A 21062-nucleotide genomic window follows, 5' to 3' on the forward strand; every position below is an offset into this window, starting at 1 on the left:
CTGATCATTTATCACTCTAGTGTTAATCTGTAAAATTGTAATTATTTGCCTACCTCCTCATGCCTTTTGCACACAATGTTTATAGACTTTTTTTTCCTACTGTGTTATTGACTTGTTAATTGTTTACTCCATGTGTAACTGTGTTGTCTGTTCACACTGCTATGCGTTTATCTTGGCCAGGTCGCAGTTGCAAATGAGAACTTGTTCTCAACTAGCCTACCTGGTTAAATAAAGGTGAAATAAAAAATAAAATAAAAACTGTGTGTCTGATTGACAGGAACAACAGGTGGGGCTGTTGATCTGAGCAGACAGTCAAAACAAATGTGCGTGTGCTTGAGCATTTAGGCCTATATTATTATTATTTTTTTGTTCTTTGAATGAGTTAATTCTATTAATTTCAATATTTTGATTTTTCATATCTCAATTTTTGAGCCGACTCGTTCGCGAACGACCCTTCACTAGGGGGAGAATTCTGGCAGGGGGAAGCATTTCGGCACAACACTGGCACTGCTATCATCTTCTTTTACCACTTCACCGAATCTTTCCCAAACATTATTTTTCTGGCCCTCCATTCTCTTTATTTTAAACTCTCCATTTCACAGCTTTTCTCTTATTGAATTAAACTCCGACATTGTCCTTTTTGCCTCCATGGATCAACATTAGTGGGAGATATGTATACTGTAGAAAATAATACTAAGTGTATGTTGTGTAGTAAGCTGTTAGCAGCCCATGTGCCTCACCCTAATAATTTGGTTCCTTTCCCCCTCATAACTTAGCCTACTGTCCTGATTTGGTAGTGCACATGTAACCAATAGCCTAATATTGTAAGAGATTTCATTGTCTGCTTATATGCCCCCTTTATTTATCCTACGGTTCTGACTTGGTGTACAGGGAGTACACTGTAAGAACGGCCCATGTGCTGAAAACTATCGCTGTACATTTCCAAAGTGCAGAACAAATAGGTTATTGATTATGTCTGTCCTAGCTCGTTCATTGTTTTAATCGAAATGACAGATTGCCTCTTATCTGCTCGTTGTCCCCTTATGCCATAGTTTTTACATCTCAATTGTCAGTAGAAATTAAGCAAGTCAGCCATATCTTTGTTAAAGGCATAAATGTGGCCGAATTAACTGTTTCGCTGCCATTCAAGGCTTCGATGATAGCCAAGTGTAGCGGCGGTAAGGATTCACTCCATGGTACTGAAACGAAAGCTATGCTGTACCTCGTGTCATTATAAGGTACGTTACATGACACTGAATTGTATTATCTCCTTTCAATGTGTACTTTATGCCTGTTGCGGTTGTATGCTTCTTATCAGTTTCCCTCCAATTAACCTTGTAAAAAAATCTCATCAAATTGAAGGGGTTCCCAGCTGATGACGAGTTCAATGATAAGCCAGATTTCGTAAACAAAACAGTCTTGACTAAAGCGTTTTGTATGTTTACAGTCGAATACTGTAATAGACAAAGTGAACAATTACTGAGTCAGATAACTCCTAAATTCCTAACTTGCCTTTATAATTATTGCTTGGTGACCCTAATAATATTGTATTTAGAATGAGAGATGTAACAAACTTGTGATGGGGTATCATTACGCCCGTCATGTGTTCCTTAATTGACAATCTCATCTGGTCTGAGTGACATTTGCTCTTTAGACATTCCCACTGAAACACTTTGATCCCAACAGGTTCCTTTTTTTGAAAGGTGTATCCGAAAACAACAACACTCAAAACCATAAATCTTACTATGTACTCAATGCAGATGCAGTTGCTGAGGAGACCCCGGACACTGAGTGACACTGAGTGGTGCGGCCCCTGGTGGGCGGGCAACATCATCTGTTCCCGCGGGTATCCAGAGCTTCGTGCCCGCCAGCAGCACCATCAATGCCCATGCCCTGGAGCGGCTAGAGGCCTTCTTTTTTCGTGCATCACTGGAGCTGTGCCTTCTCTTTTCGTGCATCTTCGTCATCACTGGAGCTGCGCTCTCCAGTCTGGCATCCCAGACTACCGCTCAGATGGGGTGGGTCTCTATGCTCGCACAGGCAGGCGACCTATGCAGCACGCAGAGTATATACGCAGTGCCTAGTCTCATCAGCTCTACTAGGCACAAATCCTGTTTTTTTTCTAGGTGTATTCCGGGTACAGATTCCTACTGGCAGCAGCTGACCAGAAGATCCCAATGGCCAGCTTGAACAACGGGCCTACCAGGGCCGACCACCTGGCAGAGTTCCGTGCTCATTGTTGGGAGGTACTGTCAGTCATTCAGCCCCACTGACCAGAGACAGGCAGATGGCCTTACTAGGACTCCGGTCACTAATCCATAGACACTGACAACTGAACTACTCAATGGGCTCTACCTCTTGGTCATCCAGGCAGCAACGCAATCAGCCTCAGGACGTTGGGCTGGAGAGATGGAAGCTTGTTTCTATGACGTCTATGGGAAACCCTACTAGTAATGGAGGATATGCTTTATGGCTGACAGGGCACTATTCTGAAGTTAGCACCCGCCATATTGATGGAAGTAACATTCATCCATAGAAATGAATGGTTATTATTCTACTTTCCACTTAAGTTGTCAGCATACTTCAGTTCGGCTGGCGCCTAGCCAGACTTGGCTACCCGAACGAGTGCGCTCACATACTTCCTTAAGACTGCTTGAAAAAGAGAAATAAAAGCGGCAAAAGTACTCATTGTTCATTTTGAGACGTAGCCAGTATACACTTCTTCAAAAGTCAGAATTAACCTATAAGTCAAGAAATCTTTCATTCATTTTTACCAAAGAGATTAGTCACACAATTTTACATCTAACTAATTACATGTCAGGTGCAGTATTATTCAATGTGCATGAAAACGAGTTGCATTGTTTTGAATGACAACAAAGAGTGAAGAATCCTTACTGTTGACCAATCACCGATGAAGGGGCGTAGACTTCAGCACAGAACTTCGGCTTGCTTCCAGAAAAAAAGTTGTGCCCCCAAACAAGTAAAAAGTAAAAAAAAAAACACCGAAGTCCAAAACAAACAAAAACCGTCACAAAATGTCAATCCAGACGCGAACTCTACCGAACTGTTTAGGCTGAGAAGCATACGCCTTTAGCCTGTACACCATTTTAGCTAACTAGTATAAAACACTCTCTGTTTTTGGCTCTTTTCTCCAGCATTTTGGATTTGAGGTCAAATGTTTCATATGAGCTGACAGTATAGAATTTCGCTTTTAATTTGAGGGTATTTTCATAAATATGTTTTATTGTTTAGAAAGGAAGGCATTTTTTGCATCTAGTCCACCCATTTGAAAAAGTAATAAGTACTTGGTCCCATATTCCTAGCACACAATGACTACATCAAGCTTGTGACTCTACAAACTTGTTGGATGCATATGCAGTTTGTTTTGGTTGTGTGTCAGATTGTTTTGCCCAAAAGGAAGTGAATGGTGAATAATGTATAGTCACTTATGGTAAAAAAGAATAGAATGTTTCTGAACACTAATGTGGATTCTACCATGATTACAGATAATCATGAATAATGATGATCATATTATACTATTTTGGGCTCCTGAGTGGCACAGTGGTCCAAGGCACTGCATCTCAGTGCTAGAGGTGTCACTACAGACCCTGGTTTGATTCCAGGCTGTATCACAACCGGCCATGATTGGGAGTCCCATAGGGCAGTGCACAATTTGCCCAGTGTCGTCCGGGTTAGGGTTTGGCCGGGGTAGGCCATCATTGTAAATAAGAATTTGTTCTTAACTGACTTGCCTAGTTAAATAAAAAATGAAATACCCCCAAAAATCAGGAATAAAGATCATGATCTTTGTGCCTCTTAATTTCTCACTCATCATTTACAATTTATTCATGATTACTCCTAATCATGGTAGCATACACATTCATGTAGGAGTGTTCTGAAACATATATTCTTATTTACAATAAGTGACCCCAAAATGAAACAATATTAATTATTCACCATTCAGTTCCTATTGGGCAAAACAATCTGAAACACAACCAAAGCAAAATGCAAAGCATCCAACAAGTTTGTAGCCACAAGCTTGATGTAGTCATTGGTGTAAACTTCCCTCACAAATGCATTTATATTTTAAATAAATTGGGTTTCCAAATTGATTATGTAAATCAGTTTGGAAACAGGAACAACTGCTTCAATGTTTGCTTATCAATTGTTTTACAGACAATATCCAAAATACAAATACCGTCACATTTTTCATACAATATCCATCCACAAAGTGCCATTATAATCATAGAGCCACAGAAGGTAAGGTGACAGTTGATCTTGTTACACTGAGGTCAGAGAAGATTGTCTGTTGCTGAAATCGTTCCTGAAGCTGTGTAGTCCAGCTAGCCATCACTGACAGAATCTCTGCCTGCAACATCTCTGGGGTGCTGAAGGAATACAGGCAACACCTGTGACCCTCAACTCCAGAACCACCACCCTGCCAGGATGCCACAGCCTTGGTCACCACCAGCGGAGACATAGCTAGGCAGTTCTCAAAGCTCCTGCTCTGGTCAAACCAGTATGTGGAGGGGTAGCCCAATAGAATCCCAAATAGAGTACACAGATTCCATGCCTCACAATGTCTCTTTTCAATTCGGTGAGGAACATTTCTCATCGCAGAATGTTGCCCAAACTGTCTAATATGAGCAAGTAAAGCATGAATCATGTCCCTGATAGCTCCCCACTGTAGCTCAGTGATGGCAGGTTGTTCCAATGAGTGACATACATCCACCACAGTCACAGTCCTCCTCAAGAGAAGTGCCTCCAAGTTTGCTATAGTTAGGGATGGGTTCACAATCAAGGAATTCTCACTGATAACCACTGTCTGGAGAGATTTAGACACAAGTTGTGCAGCCTGCAGAGAGTTTAAATACTGTTGGACCTGCTCTGCAGATGCTGTATTACTGTCATATAGCAGAGCGGGCTTCAGGCCCAAGTCCACAGCCAGGACCTGAGTAGCCAGGTTCAGACTCACAGTGGCAGAGAAGCGTTTCTTTCCAACTCGTAGACATTTGCGAGCAGCGGCAACAAAGACGTCTGAAGAAGCCATGGACTGCTCCTAGGGGAATTCGAACATGTGGCAAAATTACATGTTGATGAATGAAACTCCATGCTGACCAAAACTATCAGAATAGTGTGCGTTAGTACGAGTTTTGCACCTAAAACAAGCATGCCAGAGGAACTACAGTAGCAAGCTAGCATGATAGTTAGCCTAGAAATGCATGGCTGAACTGGAACCACGCTCATGCCTTCCAGTTACTTCCACATATAATTTACTTTGACAAATTCATTAGTAGTCTACAGCTCATTGATCCTAAAGTGAATCTATTCATCGATCTACCGGCACCTTTAAAGCATAACGTTAATTACTTCTGGTCGTTGCACTATTCTTATTCTTCTGCTTCGGGATTGGGTTGGCGGATCGCATCCAACTTTTAAGGTGCATACCCCGCCACCTACTGTACTGGAGTGTAAGGCCAGTCATGGCTTACCGACATTAAATTATTTTAATTATTCATGTTCCAGTAAGAAAGTGAAAGAGCCCTCACCACTTCCCTTCCCTCACTACACCACCCAAACACCAACCAGCCTCTCTAATCATTTGACACAATCTCTCCCTATCTGCATCATACTGTCCACAAAATATCCACACACTCCGCTGTTTCCTCCACTAAAACACTCATTACACAGACCTATCATCCACAACGTGACATTCTAACCTGTGTGCCTAAACCGTCGTCTACTCTACACAACTTCCTCTAACCTACATCCCATACTCCCCACCTCTTCCTTTACTGACTGGTGCATGCGATAAAAATTGCCTCCCCTTACAACTAACTAGCCAGCTACTTTGAACAGTATTTTGCCACCCCCATTCTCAGATCCCTGGAACCCCCCACCAGTGTTCAAGACGAGGAGATTTTTCCTTCAGGTTAGGTCTGCCCACGGCTGGGCTAGCATCGTGGAAGTACAAGGACATCATGGCCTACACCCACTCCAAGGACACCATCGCGCGCCTAAGAGCCAGCTAAGCCTTGGACCCGCAACAGGTACGGTTAAACCTCAATCACCACAGCATCATGGATGGCTGTTCATGGTTGCCTCCCCACTAGCCAAAAGAGAACCATCGCACTCTCCCAGAAGCTTGGCTGATGCGTAAAACCCGCAAATTCAGACAAACAAAGAGTTGTAATGGGATTGAGATCCGGACTCTTCGCTGGCCATGGCAGAACACTGACATTCCTGTCTTGCAGGAAATCACGCTCAGAACGAGCAGTATGTCAGGTGGCATTGTCATGTCAGGATGAGCCTGCAGGAAGGGTACCACATGAGGGAGGAGTATGCCTTCCCTGTAACGCACAGCGTTGAGATTGCCTGCAATGACAACAAGCAAGCTCAGCCCGATGATGCTGTGACACACCGCCCCAGACCATGATGGACCCTCCACCTCCAAATCGATCCCACTCCATAGTACAGGCCTTGGTGTAACGCTCATTCTTTCGACGATAACCGAGAATCCTACCCACCACCCCTGGTGAGACGAAATCGCGACTCGTCAGTGAAGAGCACTTTTTTCCAGTCCTGTCTGGTGAAGCGACGGTGGGTTTGTGCCCATAGGCGATTTAGTAGTACACAGCGTTGTACGAGATCTTCAGTTTCTTGACAATTTCTTGCATGAAATAGCCTTCATTTCCCAGAACAAGAATAGACTGACGAGTTTCAGAAGAAAGTTTTTTTCGTTTCTGACCATTTTGAGCCTGTAAACAAACCCACAAATGCTGATGCTCCAGATACTCAGCTAGTCTAAAGAAGGCCAGTTGTATTGCTTCTTTAATCCGCACACAAGTTTTCAGCTGTGCTAACATAATCGCCAAAGGGTTTTCTAATGATCAATTAGCCTTTTAAAATGATAAACTTGGATTAGCTAACATAACACAGGAGTGATGGTTGCTGTTAATGGGCCTCTGTAGATATTCAATTTTTAAAAAACCAGCCGTTTCCAGCTACAATAGTCATTTTCAACAATGTCTACACTGTATTTCTGATCAATTTGATGTTATTTTAAAGGACAAGACATGTGTTTTTCTTTCAAAAACAAGGACATTTCTACATGACCCCAAACTTTTAAACAGTAGTGTAAGTGTACAAGCATGTAAAATATGTCATTATCATGTAATTTTGTCCATTACATATCTTATTGAAATACTGTAGAATTCCATTAATTCCTTTGGAGGACTGCTCCTTCTGGGAGTGCCATATGACCAACCGGTGGCTTCGAAGGCTCTCATTGGCCAATACATAGCATCAGCAATCCAGGGTTTATATACATTATTGGTTGATACCAGCAGCTGGAGCATGGCACACACCATTGGCTTGACTGTGGTTGAGTGGGCGTGTCCTGACTGTTTCATTCTTTTAGAATTTCAATATGATTGATTTAATTCATACCTAGCTCAGTTTAAGTTCTCTCTAGCACTTTTAAAGATACAAATAATGTCAAAGCACTTATTTACATGGTTATTTATTGCATTAAGTTAACAATTACATAAAATGTTGAGATACTGAAAGCAATGTCATACAGTTTTAATAATGTATTAAGCAGGCAGGCACACCAGTTTCCAGACTATCACCAACAAACAATGATTTTGTGCCAACACAGTAAATATAAAGTAAATGGCCACGTTCGAGAGGATCAAAACCCTAATGAATAATAGGTCAATTGACCTGACTGACCTACAAATAAAATAACAAGATGTTATTTATGATGCAAAGTCCTTTGCAGATCAGTCAGGCCGGCAGTCACCTGCAATGTCAAACAAGCCCAAGATCTTGTCCCTTATGACTGACATTTTGGTCCGAGACACCTGAAAATAAAATATGAGAAATTGATTCTTCTGTTAAATATTAAACATTTGACAGAAAGAATACAAGTAATTTACACAGTAATACCAATAGCATTCAAACATGAATTCTGATGTGAGGTTAATGGCCTGCCCTGTACCTCTCACGATATCCATCCTGTTCTTGCACTAGATGATTGGTTGAGGGGACATCAGGTCAAAATCTGAGAGATTCCTGGCAACCCAAACTCCAGCTGCAAAGAGTCCCAAGTTGACCAGAAGGTTCCTACAGAAACAGATCGATTAGCAACGAATTCATATCATTATGTACAATTATTGGATCGTTATTGAATAATCCACTGGAGATATTCATTAATTGAGTTACAAGTGGACTCAATGACAGTTCAGTTGTGTGTGTGTGTGTGTGTGGGGGGGGGGTTTAATAACAAAACCCTCCTAATTTCCAGATAATGTTATGCTAGCAACAGACTGCTGAGCAACTAGCTCAGGGCTGTTGATACCGGTATATCCAAGGGCAAAGCATGCGCATGTTTGGCAAAGAAGCTAGCTAGTTGGCTAGCTAGCTAACATGATACGTGAAACACGTTGCATTTGAAATAGGAATGTTTAGCCATCTGGCCCATACCTTCTGAAATCATTTCTATCTGTAGCAAATCGACATGCGGTACTGATCCATTCCACGACACCATAACCCGGTGCCCCGATAGCCTTTTTCCCAGCTGCGCTCATCTTAAATGTTTATTGTGAGCGCTTGCCTTGATGCTAAATTATAGTTTTCCAATTTGGGGAAGAATTGACATGTAACACCATCACCGAAATACACCAGAGTCCATGCTATTCGGGATCGTTGGGACGTCCCTATCCCATTGAAGTCGACATTTCAAATGGTTAAGGGCAAAGGTTAGGGAAGGATAAATTATGTTTAGGGTTGGGGTTAAGAACGACCCAAGGATGTGAGATAGCAACAACAGGCCTAAATAAACTACGGTCTCCGACAGTGACCACACTCAGGTTGCTCATTTGTATCTTTATCTATTCGTGTTGTTTTTAGCGTTGCATAACAGAACATGTCTGTAGCACGGTATCGTCGGTTCTTGAAACTCTGCGAAGAATGGCCACGGGACGAATCTAAGAAAGGCCGTGATTTAGGAACGTTTCTACGGCAGAGAGTAACCCATGCCTTTCGTGAAGGTGAAAACACACAGGTAGAGTTAATCCACTTACAATGTCGCACGAGAACGTCAACCAATGTGGCTAGCTATATTTAGCTAGGATGATGGGGCACCCGTCCATATCGACCTTGCAGTTGCATGCAAAACAAACATGTAATGTAAGCAATGTAAATCAAAGTATAGAGTTATAGTCAAGAGATGTAATTGAGTTGTGGTGAGACACGACAATCATGCAGTTAGGGCAGCACCACAGGGGGGTGGTTCACTTACAAAAACAGAAAATTAATTTGAAAACCATAACCCCCGCTACTGTTTGGTAAATTGACGAATGCGACTGAGGATGAAATGCAGCCTAACCTATGATCAACATGATGGGTTTAGACGTATTTTGAAACCATGCATTACTCCTTTGCAAAAACACTTATTTTGAAATTCCAGGACATTTGACAGATTAAGCCTCTAAATCTTAAAAACAATCCCATATAACAGTACCTGTATGTGGATAGTTTCTAGATTATATTGTATGAACCCCCAATGAACTGATCTGATTTTTCTTGACAGCTCTCTGATCCAGAGAAGTGTGATCAAATATATGAAAGCTTGGCCCGAATCAACACTAATGTATACCGAGAAAGAGTAAGTATTCACTTATACTGCACCCCCCCCCCAAAAAAAAAAAAATTAAAATAAACATTTGCTCGAGCTGAATAAGTCTATATCCGTCCGCTAATACAGGACTAGTAAAGGCCCAGTGCAATTTATTTTTAACTAAATGTATTTGAGTGTTTATCAGAATGTGTAACTTCAGTCTGATAATTCTTTACAAAAACGTTAATCTCAAAGTATTTGTGGAATGTAAAAGTACTTGCTTCATATTTTCTCCAGTTTCTTGAAATATTTAGCAAATTTCTATGTGAACTGAAAGGGTCTATTTCTTCCATTTTAGTAGACACTCTTTTCCAGAGCAATTTACAGTAGTGAGTAGAGGTTGGCCGATTATGATTTTTCGATACCGATTATTGGAGGACCCCAAAAAAAACCCGGTACCGATTAATCGGCCAATTTTTAACTAAAAATAAATGTTTTATTTTTATTTGTTATAATGACAATTACAACAATACTGAATATTTTAACTTAATATGATACATCAATAAAAATCTATTTAGCCTCAAATAAATAATGAAACATGTTACATTTGGTTTAAATAATGCAAAAACAAAGTGTTGGAGAAGAAAGTAAAAGTGAAATATGTGCCATGTAAAAAAGCTATTTAAGTTCCTTGCTCAGAACATATGAAAGCTGGTGGTTCCTTTTAACATGAGACTTCAAAATTCCAAGGTAATATTCGCAGGTTGTAGTTAATATAGTATTTATAGGACTATTTCTCTTTATACCATTTGTATTTCATATACCTTTGACTGTTGGATGTTCTTATAGGCACTTTAGTATTGCCAGTGTAACAGTATAGCTTCCATCCCTCTCCTCGTCCCTAAATGGGCTTGAACCAGCAACACATCGACAACAGCCACCCTCGAAACATCGTTACCCATCGCTCCACAAAATCTGCGGCCCTTGCAGTGCAAGGGGAACAACTACTCCAAGTCTCACATCGGTTACACCAGCCTAATCTCAGGAGTTGATAGGTTTGAAGTCATAAACAGCTCAATGCTTGAAGAGCTGCTGGCAAAACGCACAAAAGTGCTGTTTGAATGAATGCTTACGAGCCTGCTACTGCCTACCATCACTCACTCAGACTGCTCTATCAAATATCAAATCATAGACTTAATTATAACATAACGCACTGAAATACGAGCCTTTGGTCATTAATATGGTTGAATCCGGAAACTATCATTTCGAAAACAAAACGTTTATTTCAGTGAAATACAGAACCGTTTGGTATTTTATCTAATGGGTTGCATCCCTAAGTCTAAATATTGCTGTTACATTGTACAACCTTCAATGTTATGTCATAATTATGTAAAATTCTGGCACATTAGTTCACAACAAGCCAGGTGGCCCAAACTGTTGCATATACCCTGACTCTGCATGCAATGAACGCAAGAGAAGTGACACAATTTCACCTGGTTAATATTGCCTGCTAACCTGGATTTCTTTTAGCTAAATATGCAGGTTTTAAAATATATACTTCTGTGTATTGATTTTAAGAAAGGCATTGATGTTTATGGTTAGGTACACGTTGGAGCAACGACAGTCCTTTTTTTCGAATGCGCACCGCAACAATTATATGCAACGCAGGACATGCTAGATAAACTAGTAATATCATCAACCTTTTGTAGTTAGCTAGTGATTATGATTGATTGTTTTTTATACGATAAGTTTAATGCTAGCTAGCAACTTACCTTCGCTTCTTACTGCATTCGCGTAACAGGCAGGCTCCTCGTGGAGTGCAATGAGAGGCAGGTAGTTAGTGTTGGACTAGTTAACTGTAAAGTTGCAAGATTGAATCCCCGAGCGGACAAGGTAAAAATCTGTCGTTCTGCCCCTGAACAAGGCAGTTAACCCACCGCTCCTAGGGCGTCATTGAAAATAAGAATGTGTTCTTAACTGACTTGCCTAGTTAAATAAAGGTGTAAAAATATAAATAAATCGGCCAAATCAGTGTCCAAAAATACAGATTTCCGGTTATGTAAACTTGAAATCGGCCCTAATTAATCGGCCATTTCGAATAATCGGTCAACCTCTAGTAGTGAGTGCATACATTTTCATATGTTTTCATTCTGGCATACGAACCCACAATCCTAGCATTGTAAGCGCCATGCTCTACCAACTGAGCCACATCACAGACCACTTGACATCTCAATGTACTGAATTACTGTATTGTGCATTGTTTTTCTTCATGGTGATGGCAAGTCTATAGGTACAAACCTAGATGACCAACCTATGTACAATACAGTAATGTACATTTACATTGTGGTTTGTAAGGATGGTAAATTACTGCATAAAAAGTGGTTGTTTTCTTTGTTATTTAATCAAGACAAATATTTAATTTGATGGGTTGATTTGTGTCTTTGCCCATAACACCTTTTGATATAAATGTTTGAGGACAGGGGTTTGTTCTTTGTCATTCTAATGGTATACAGAATCGCAGAGAAAGGGTCAGAGCATCAACACTTACAACACTTACAATTCCAACTATTGAATCCTGCAAGATACTGTTATATACAACTACATTTTCGGCCAAAGTGGAGCTGCGGAAAACATTTTTTGACCTGTGCTACAGACGTATTAGCGGACTGATATAAACTCGTAAAGGCCCAGTGCAGTACTTTTTAATTTTATAAATATATTTTTAAATTCAGATTTTTCAGGGGGTGCTGCAGCACCCTACTATGGGAACATATGTTTCATATAGACAGAGTAAAGACATAGGCTGCCACCTGTGCTAATTAGCTATCTAGTGTGCTCCGAACACCTCTATGTGTAAGCTAACTGGAGAGGAAGTTCATCAACTGGAGGCACAACATGTATGGATCTTTGCAAAACAGCTAAGAGTAAATATATTTTTATTTTATTTGAAAGATTCTTTCTCGCTGACATGTACGATAAGAGGCATATCAGCACTTTTCGAAAACCATTTAGAAAGCGATGATTATTGACGTTTCTAAACGTTAAACAGAATGTCGGAATTGTAGTTTCACAGAGGCAAATGTGGGGGAATGTAATGGCTGAAAACCCTACATATGGAGAAGGGTTTTCAAGAGCTATAGTTCACAGCAATGATCATACACAGAGCGATGTCTGTTCATTACACATGCATTTGCTTGTTGCAGCAGCAATGAAAGATCTGGGAGAAAGCTAATTGATGAAGTTGTGTGTCAATGAGGGTTATCGTTGCCTCTAACTCCTGTAATATCTGTTCACAGTTCCCCCGCACAAGAGATACCAGTTTTACAGGTGTCACAGTGGAAGAATGTAGAATGCTATTAGCAACAGGTATGGACACATAGTCCCAAGTACATCACATTCATTATTTATGCATATAGATACATTAGGGATGGGCAACTGGTGTCCTGCACTTTTGTAGGCCCGCAGATCAATTCACAAGCAGTTTCTCTTATGTCAGTCACTTGCTAGGATTTCATCCAATTGGCGACAGATTTTCATGCGCATATTTTCTTTATTCAGATTTTAGAATATTCACATTTTCCCACCAGTGGTCTTTCCACCAAACCGACCTCTTGCACGTCCAAATCAGTCCCCGATGATGTTATGTACACAAACTACTTTTTCGCTTAAGTTTTCATGTACTGAACAAAAATCTAATGTTCAATGTGTTTCCATCACATTTTCAACTCTACTGACAGTTTTGTCACAAACTGTCTGTAGTAGCAAATGTGCCAACTCTGGTCACAGCACATGTGCTCTAGCCATCAGCTTGCAGATACAGTGCCTGTAGGGTAGTCTACATAATGAGGTTATTATGATTGAGCAAGAATATATACAGTGCCTTGCGAAAGTATTCGGCCCCCTTGAACTTTGCAACCTTTTGCCACATTTCAGGCTTCAAACATAAAGATATAAAACTGTATTTTTTTGTGAAGAATCAACAATAAGTGGGACACAATCATGAAGTGGAACGACATTTATTGGATATTTCAAACTTTTTTAACAAATCAAAAACTGAAAAATTGGGCGTGCAAAATTATTCAGCCCCTTTACTTTCAGTGCCGCAAACTCTCTCCAGAAGTTCAGTGAGGATCTCTGAATGATCCAATGTTGACCTAAATGACTAATGATGATAAATACAATCCACCTGTGTGTAATCAAGTCTCTGTATAAATGCACCTGCACTGTGATAGTCTCAGAGGTCCGTTAAAAGCGCAAAGAGCATCATGAAGAACAAGGAACACACCAGGCAGGTCCGAGATACTGTTGTGAAGAAGTTTAAAGCCGGATTTGGATACAAAAGGATTTCCCAAGCTTTAAACATCCCAAGGAGCACTGTGCAAGCGATAATATTGAAATGGAAGGAGTATCAGACCACTGCAAATCTACCAAGACCTGGCCGTCCCTCTAAACTTTCAGCTCATACAAGGAGAAGACTGATCAGAGATGCAGCCAAGAGGCCCATGATCACTCTGGATGAACTGCAGAGATCTACAGCTGAGGTGGGAGACTCTGTCCATAGGACAACAATCAGTCGTATATTGCACAAATCTGGCCTTTATGGAAGAGTGGCAAGAAGAAAGCCATTTCTTAAAGATATCCATAAAAAGTGTTGTTTAAAGTTTGCCACAAGCCACCTGGGAGACACACCAAACATGTGGAAGAAGGTGCTCTGGTCAGATGAAACCAAAATTGAACTTTTTGGCAACAATGCAAAACATTATGTTTGGCGTAAAAGCAAGACAGCTCATCACCCTGAACTCACCATCCCCACTGTCAAACATGGTGGTGGCAGCATCATGGTTTGGGCCTGCTTTTCTTCAGCAGGGACAGGGAAGATGGTTAAAATTGATGGGAAGATGGATGGAGCCAAATACAGGACCATTCTGGAAGAGAACCTGATGGAGTCTGCAAAAGACCTGAGACTGGGACGGAGATTTGTCTTCCAACAAGACAATGATCCAAAACATAAAGCAAAATCTACAATGGAATGGTTCAAAAATAAACTTATCCAGGTGTTAGAATAGCCAAGTCAAAGTCCAGACCAGAATCCAATCGAGAATCTGTGGAATGAACTGAAAACCGCTGTTCACAAATGCTCTCCATCCAACCTCCCTGAGCTCGAGCTGTTTTGCAAGGAGGAATGGGAAAAAATTTCAGTCTCTCGATGTGCAAAACTGATAGACATACCCCAAGCGACTTACAGCTGTAATCGCAGCAAAAGGTGGCGCGACAAAGTATTAACTTAAGGGGGCTGAATAATTTTGCATGCCCAATTTTTCAGTTTTTGATTTGTTAAAAAAGTTTGAAATATCCAATAAATGTCGTTCCACTTCATGATTGTGTCCCACTTGTTGTTGATTCTTCATTATATCTTTGTTTGAAGCCTGAAATGTGGCAAAAGGTCGCAAAGTTCAAGGGGGCCGAATACTTTCGCAAGGCACTGTATATTTATTTTTCAAATGGCAGTCAAGCATCAATTGTCACCAGAATCAGACCCTCGATATTTGTTGGAAAAAAGCAACAAGATCATCGTGCACTTTCACCACCAAGTGAAGTTCATCATAAGTTATTTAATCTATAGCCTGATAAACTACAAGTCGTAGTGGGATGGGCAACATGTTTACTTCTATATGATGGTTATTACAGTGCTTTGCAAAAGTATTCATCGCCTTGGTGTTTTTCCTATTTTGTTGCATTACAACCTGTAATTTAAATATTTTTTTATTTGGATTTAGTATAATGGACATACACAAAATAGTTTAAATTGGTGAAGTGAAATGGAAAAAATACTTGTTTCAAAAATATTAAAAATGGAAAAGTGTTGTATGCAGATGTATTTTCCCCCCTTTGCTATGAATCCTCTAAGATCTGGAGCAACCAATTGCCTTCAGAAGTCACATAATTAGTTTGATTCCACACAGGTGGACTTTATTTAAGTGTCACATGATCAGTCACGTCATCTCAGTATATATACACCTGTTCTGAAAGGTCCCAGAGTCTGCAACACCACTAAGCAAACAGGCACCACCAAGCAAGCGGCACCACCAAGCAAGCGGCACCAAGGAGCTCTCCAAACAGGTCAGGGACAAAGTTGTGGAGAAGTACAGATCAGGGTTGGGTTATAAAAAAAATACCAGAAACGTTGAATATCCCATGGAGCACCATTAAATCCATTATTAAAAAAAGGAAAGAATATGGCATCACAACAAACCTGCCAGGAGAGGGCCACCCACCAAAACTCACGGACCAGGCAAGGAGGGCATTAATCAGAGAGGCAACAAAGAGACCAAAGATAACCCTGAAGGAGCTGCAAAGCTCCACAGTGGAGTTTGGAATACCTGTCTATAGGACCACTTTAAGCCATACACTCCACAGAGCTAGGCTTTATGGGAGAGTGGCCAGAAAAAAGCTATTACTTGAAGAGAAAAATAAGCAAACACGTTTGGTGTATGTGGGAGAATCATGCTGGAGGGATGTTTTTAATCGGCAGGGACTGGGAAACTGGTCAGAATTGAAGGAATATTGGATGGTGCTAAATACAGGGCAATTCTTGAGGGGAAACCTGTTTCAGTCTTCCAGAGATTTGAGACTGGGACGGAGATTCACCTTCCAGTAGGACAATGACCCTAAGCATACTGCTAAAGCAACACTCGAGTGGTTTAAGGGGAAACATTTAAATGTCTTGGAATGGCCTAGTCAAAGCCCAGACATCAATCCAATTGAGAATCTGTAGTATTGCTTAAAAATTGCTGTACACCAGCAGAACCAATCTGACTAGAAGGAGCTGGAGCAGTTTTGCATTGAAGAATGGGCAAAAATCCCAGTGGCTAGATGTGCCAAGCTTATGGAGACATACCCCAAGAAACTTGCAGCTGTAATTGCTGCAAAAGGTGGCTCTACAAAATATTGACTTTGGGGGAGTGAACTTGAGCATGCATAAATATTATCATTTTTTTTGTCTTATTTCTTGTTTGTTACAAAATATTTTTTTATTGTGAATCTTCAAAGTGGTAGGCATGTTGTGTAAATCAAATGATACAATGCCCCCCAAAATCAATTTTAATTCCAGGTTGTAAGGCAACTAAATAGGAAAAATGCAAATAGGGTGAATACTTTTGCAAGCCACTGTATATAAATATTTCCGCAAGAAGCCGTTTCCTCCGCCATTTCTCACATAATTAATTTTACCTACACAAAAAGATCCCGCCATGTTGAATGAACAAATGATCTATCAGATCGATTCCTGTTTCCATCCCTTCTGTCATTATTTGACTTTATATGGTATGACTTTACTTGCATAAAAACTGTGGATGGAATCGTGGTTTCTGACTCAGTCAATTAGCTAACATTTTTTAAGATTGGTAAGTTAGTTTAGCCAGCAATCTAAAGTTGTATTAGTCATGACCAAAATCCCGACCAGGGCGTTGATTTTGTTAGTCACTCTCACTCAGATATCATATTCAAAACTGCAGACAAATACTCCACCCTATGGCAAAAGTAGTAGAATTGCAGGAAATTAACTATATAAAAAAAATACCCCCACTGTGAAGAGGGGGGGCGCTAAATTGATGCTAGGGCCAGCTGTGACTGCATGTGTGGGTATGGATAATTAGACCCGCAAGCCTCTGCGGCCTCTCATGATGAGTTCAGATTTTGAGGCCCCCGTCACTGCCCATCCCTGAGCTAAATGAATATAACATAATTGGTCTAGTTTTGTTGCAATAAATTAACCAACCCAAATAAATGCTATTACATTTCAGGACATACATACTTCCCTATTTCTCTTCAATAATACCAGATCTTCTACTACATGACAAAGTATGTGGACACATGGTTGTCGAACATCTCATTCAGAAATCATGGGCATTAATATGGAGTTGGTCCCCCTTTGCTGCTATAACAGCCTCCACTTTTCTGGGAAGGCTTTCCACTAGATGTTGGAACATCGCTGCTGGGAATTGCTTCGGTTCAGCCAGAAAAGCATTAGTGAGGTCGGGTGCTGATGTTGGGCGATTAGTTCTGGCTCGCAGTCGGTGTTCATCCCAAAGGTGTTCGATAAGGGTTGAGGTCAGGCCAGTTAAATTCTTCCACACCGATCTCAAAGGGACAGCAGTGGAGAAGGTGGAAGGTTTTAAGTTCCAGGGCATACACATCACAGACAAACTGAAATGGTCCACCCACACAGACAGTGTGTTGATCAACCTCAGGAGGCTGAAGAAATTTGGCTTGTCACCCAAAACCCCGACAAACTTTTACAGATGCACAATCGAGAGCATCCTTTTGGGCTGTATCACAGCCTGGTACTGCCGTCACACTGCACAACAACAAGGCTCTCCAGAGGGTGGAGAGTACATACTGAATTTTATACAATCTACTGCACCTTGCCTATGCCGCTCGGCCATCGCTCATCCATATACTTATATGTACATGTTCTCATTCACCCCTTTAGATTTGTGTGTATTAAATACCTGTTGAAGAATTGTTAGATTACTTGTTAAATATTACTGCACTGTCGGAACTAGAAGCACAAGCATTTTGCTACGCTTGCATTAACATCTGCTAACCATGTGTATGTGGCATATAACATTTTATTTGATAAACCATTTCTTTATGAACCTCGCTTTGTGCATGGGGGCATTATCATGCTGAAACAGGAAAGGGCATTCTCCAAACTGTTGCCACAAAGTTGGAAGCACAGAGTTGTCTAGAATGTGATTGTATGCTGTAGCATTAAGATTTCCCTTCACTGGAACTAAGGGGCTTAGCCCGAAACATGAAATACAGCCCCAGACCATTGTTCCTCCTCCACCAAAGTTTACAGTTGGCACTATGCATTGGGGCATGTAGTGCTCTCCTGGCATCCGCCAAACCCAGATTAGTCTGTCGGACTGCCAGATGGTGAAGCGTTTTCACCTCTCCAGAGTTCAATGGCGGTGAGCTTTATACCACTCCAATCGACGCTTGCGCATGGTGATCTTAGGCTTGTATGCTGCAGTTCGGCCATGGAAACCCATTTCATGAAGCTCCAGACGAACAGTTCTTGTGCTGATGTTGCTTGCAGGGGCAGTTTGCAACTCGGTAGTGAGTGCTGCAACCAGGGACTACACTCTTCACTACATGCTTCAGCACTCTGCTGTCCCGATCGGTGAGCTTGTGTGGCCTACCACTTTGTGGCTGACCGTTGTTGCTCCTAGACGTTTCTACTTCACAATAACCGCACTTACAGTTGACCAGGGCAGCTCTAGCAGGGCAGAAATGTTACATACTGACTTGTTTGAAAGGTGGCATCCTATGACGGTGCCACGTTGAATGTCACTAAGCTCTTCAGTAAGGCCATTCTACTGCCAATGTTTGTCTATGGAGATTGTATGGCTTTGTGCTCAATTTTAAACACCTGTCAGCAACGGATGTGGCTCAAATAGCTGAATCCACTAATTTGAATGGGTGTCCACATACTTTTGTGTGTATATAGTGTATTAATGTTTCATGTCTGCTTCTGTCAGTCTTAGACACCTGAAGTGTTAATCTGACTCATACCACCATCTAGTGGACTTTGATGATACCAACATGTTCAGAGAAGCTTTTTTTCTACAAGAGGAGAAACAGACTGGCACTCTAGCCTGGAGGCCCTTTTGCAGTCTAGACACCTGCACTCTTTCAGCAGGAGGCTGGCACCCAGGCTAAAGGAACTCCACAGGGTGTTGTTCTGAACATGCATGGTTGGTTCTGATGTCTCTCTAACCCCTCATCTCTTCCACCTCAGGTAACATGCAGCAGATGGATGAGAAGAAGAAGGGCTTGTGGAAAACTCTCATGGAGCGATTCTCCACCAAACAAGATGTCATCCCTGAGAAGGCTCCTGAGAACAATTAGCACTTCTGTATGTTTTCTTTCCCCTTCAGCCACTTTAGAAATAACCAAATAAATAAGAATAATGCTTTATCTTGTCATTTTAGCAGGGCCAATGTAACATACAGAATAAATGATTGAGCACAGAAAGTCTGACTGAAATGTTTTTAAAGTGTCAATCAGCAGTAGAAAACATCAAGCGGACTCCCCTGTTCCGGTAAAAAGCTGAGGATGGGGCTGGAGAACTGTAACTATTCTCAAATTCATAGACGGAACTATGGATGCAAGGACTGACCATTCATGATATCAAACTTATAGTTAACCTTGTTTTGAGGCTATATAGTGTTTGTTTACAAAAATTGAGTAAGACAAGCTCATATTTTAGGTTCTGATAGGGTACAACAGTTGAACCAAGCTCATGAGACATTTCAAAGTTACATTCTTCAAGATTCAATATCAATTTATAAGTCCAAAAATGGATGTAGCAACTGATCAAATCAGTTTATTTGTCATGTGCGCTGAATACAACAGGTGTAGATCTTACAGTGAAATGCTTACTTACAGGCACTAACCAATAGTGCAAAAAAGGTATTGGGTGAACAATAGGTGGGTAAAGAAATAAAAAAACAGTAGTAAAAAGACAGGCTATATACTGTAGCGAGGCTATAAAAGTAGCAAGGCTACATACAGACACCGGTTAGTAAGGCTGATTTGAGTTAGTATGTACATGTAGATATGGTTAAAGTGACAATGCATATATGATGAACAGAGAGTAGCAGTAGCGTAAAAGGGGTTGGCGGGTGGTGGTTGGGACACAATGCAGATAGCCCGGTTAGCCAATGTGCGGGAGCACTAGTTGGTCGGTCCAATAGAGGTAGTATGTACACGTAGATATGGTTAAAGTGACAATGCATATATGATGAAAAGAGAGTAGCAGCAGCGTAAAAAGAGGGGTGGGGGCACACAATGCCAATAGTCCAGGTAGCCAATTGATTACCTTTTCAAGAGTCTTATGGCTTGGGGGTAAAAACTGTTGAGAATCCTTCTTGTCCTAGACTTCACACTCCGGTACCGCTTGCCATGCGGTAGTAGAGAGAACAGTCTATGACTGGGGTGGCTGGGGTCTTTGACAATTTTTAGGGCCTTCCTCTGACACCACCTGGTGTAGAGGTCCTGGATGGCAGGCAGCTTAGCTCCAGTGATGTACTGGTCCATACACACTACCCTCTGTCGTGTCTTGCGGTCAGTGGCCGAGCAATTGCCGTACCAGGCAGTGATGCAACCAGTCAGGATGCTCTCGATGTTGCAGCTCTAGAACCTTTTGAGGATCTCAGGACCCATGCCAAATATTTTTTGTTTGCTCCTTTAAAAGGTTTAATGCAACAGTTTTTTTATTTCAATATCAAATAATTTCTGGGTGTGATGGTTTTCAATTAAAATGGTGAAAGAACAATTTCTCAAGCAGGATGCTTTTGGTCTCCGAGTGGTCTGAGGGGGGAAAAGGAAAACTGTTCTTGGCAGACCTGTTTGGAACTCTTCTTATTTGCCT

At 41.1% G+C, this 21062-nt stretch overlaps 3 protein-coding genes across 3 annotated transcripts; 1 reads left to right on the plus strand and 2 right to left on the minus strand.

Moving 5' to 3' along the window:
* Positions 1-3225: 3225 nt before the first annotated feature.
* Positions 3226-5536, minus strand: c6h1orf74 (chromosome 6 C1orf74 homolog). Its single transcript, XM_064968082.1, has 2 exons — positions 5371-5536; positions 3226-5059 (listed from the first exon to the last, which is right to left on the minus strand). Exon 2 carries the CDS (start codon positions 5048-5050, stop codon positions 4244-4246), a length of 807 nt encoding a protein of 268 aa, XP_064824154.1. The 5' UTR covers positions 5051-5059; positions 5371-5536; the 3' UTR covers positions 3226-4243.
* A 1970-nt stretch (positions 5537-7506) lies between these two features.
* On the minus strand, positions 7507-8731 carry LOC135541749 (mitochondrial import receptor subunit TOM6 homolog). The gene is made up of 3 exons (XM_064968085.1): positions 8488-8731; positions 8003-8127; positions 7507-7865 (listed from the first exon to the last, which is right to left on the minus strand). The coding sequence occupies exons 1-2, from the start codon at positions 8589-8591 to the stop codon at positions 8031-8033; spliced, it is 201 nt and encodes a 66-aa protein (XP_064824157.1). The 5' UTR covers positions 8592-8731; the 3' UTR covers positions 7507-7865; positions 8003-8030.
* A 4-nt stretch (positions 8732-8735) lies between these two features.
* On the plus strand, positions 8736-19663 carry LOC135541748 (ubiquinol-cytochrome-c reductase complex assembly factor 2-like). The gene is made up of 4 exons (XM_064968084.1): positions 8736-9067; positions 9596-9670; positions 12919-12988; positions 19428-19663. Exons 1-4 carry the CDS (start codon positions 8930-8932, stop codon positions 19535-19537), a joined length of 393 nt encoding a protein of 130 aa, XP_064824156.1. The 5' UTR covers positions 8736-8929; the 3' UTR covers positions 19538-19663.
* The last annotated feature ends 1399 nt before the right edge of the window (positions 19664-21062 follow it).

This window comes from Oncorhynchus masou, chromosome 6 (assembly GCF_036934945.1).
Source record: "Oncorhynchus masou masou isolate Uvic2021 chromosome 6, UVic_Omas_1.1, whole genome shotgun sequence".
Classification (NCBI taxonomy): domain Eukaryota; kingdom Metazoa; phylum Chordata; class Actinopteri; order Salmoniformes; family Salmonidae; genus Oncorhynchus; species Oncorhynchus masou.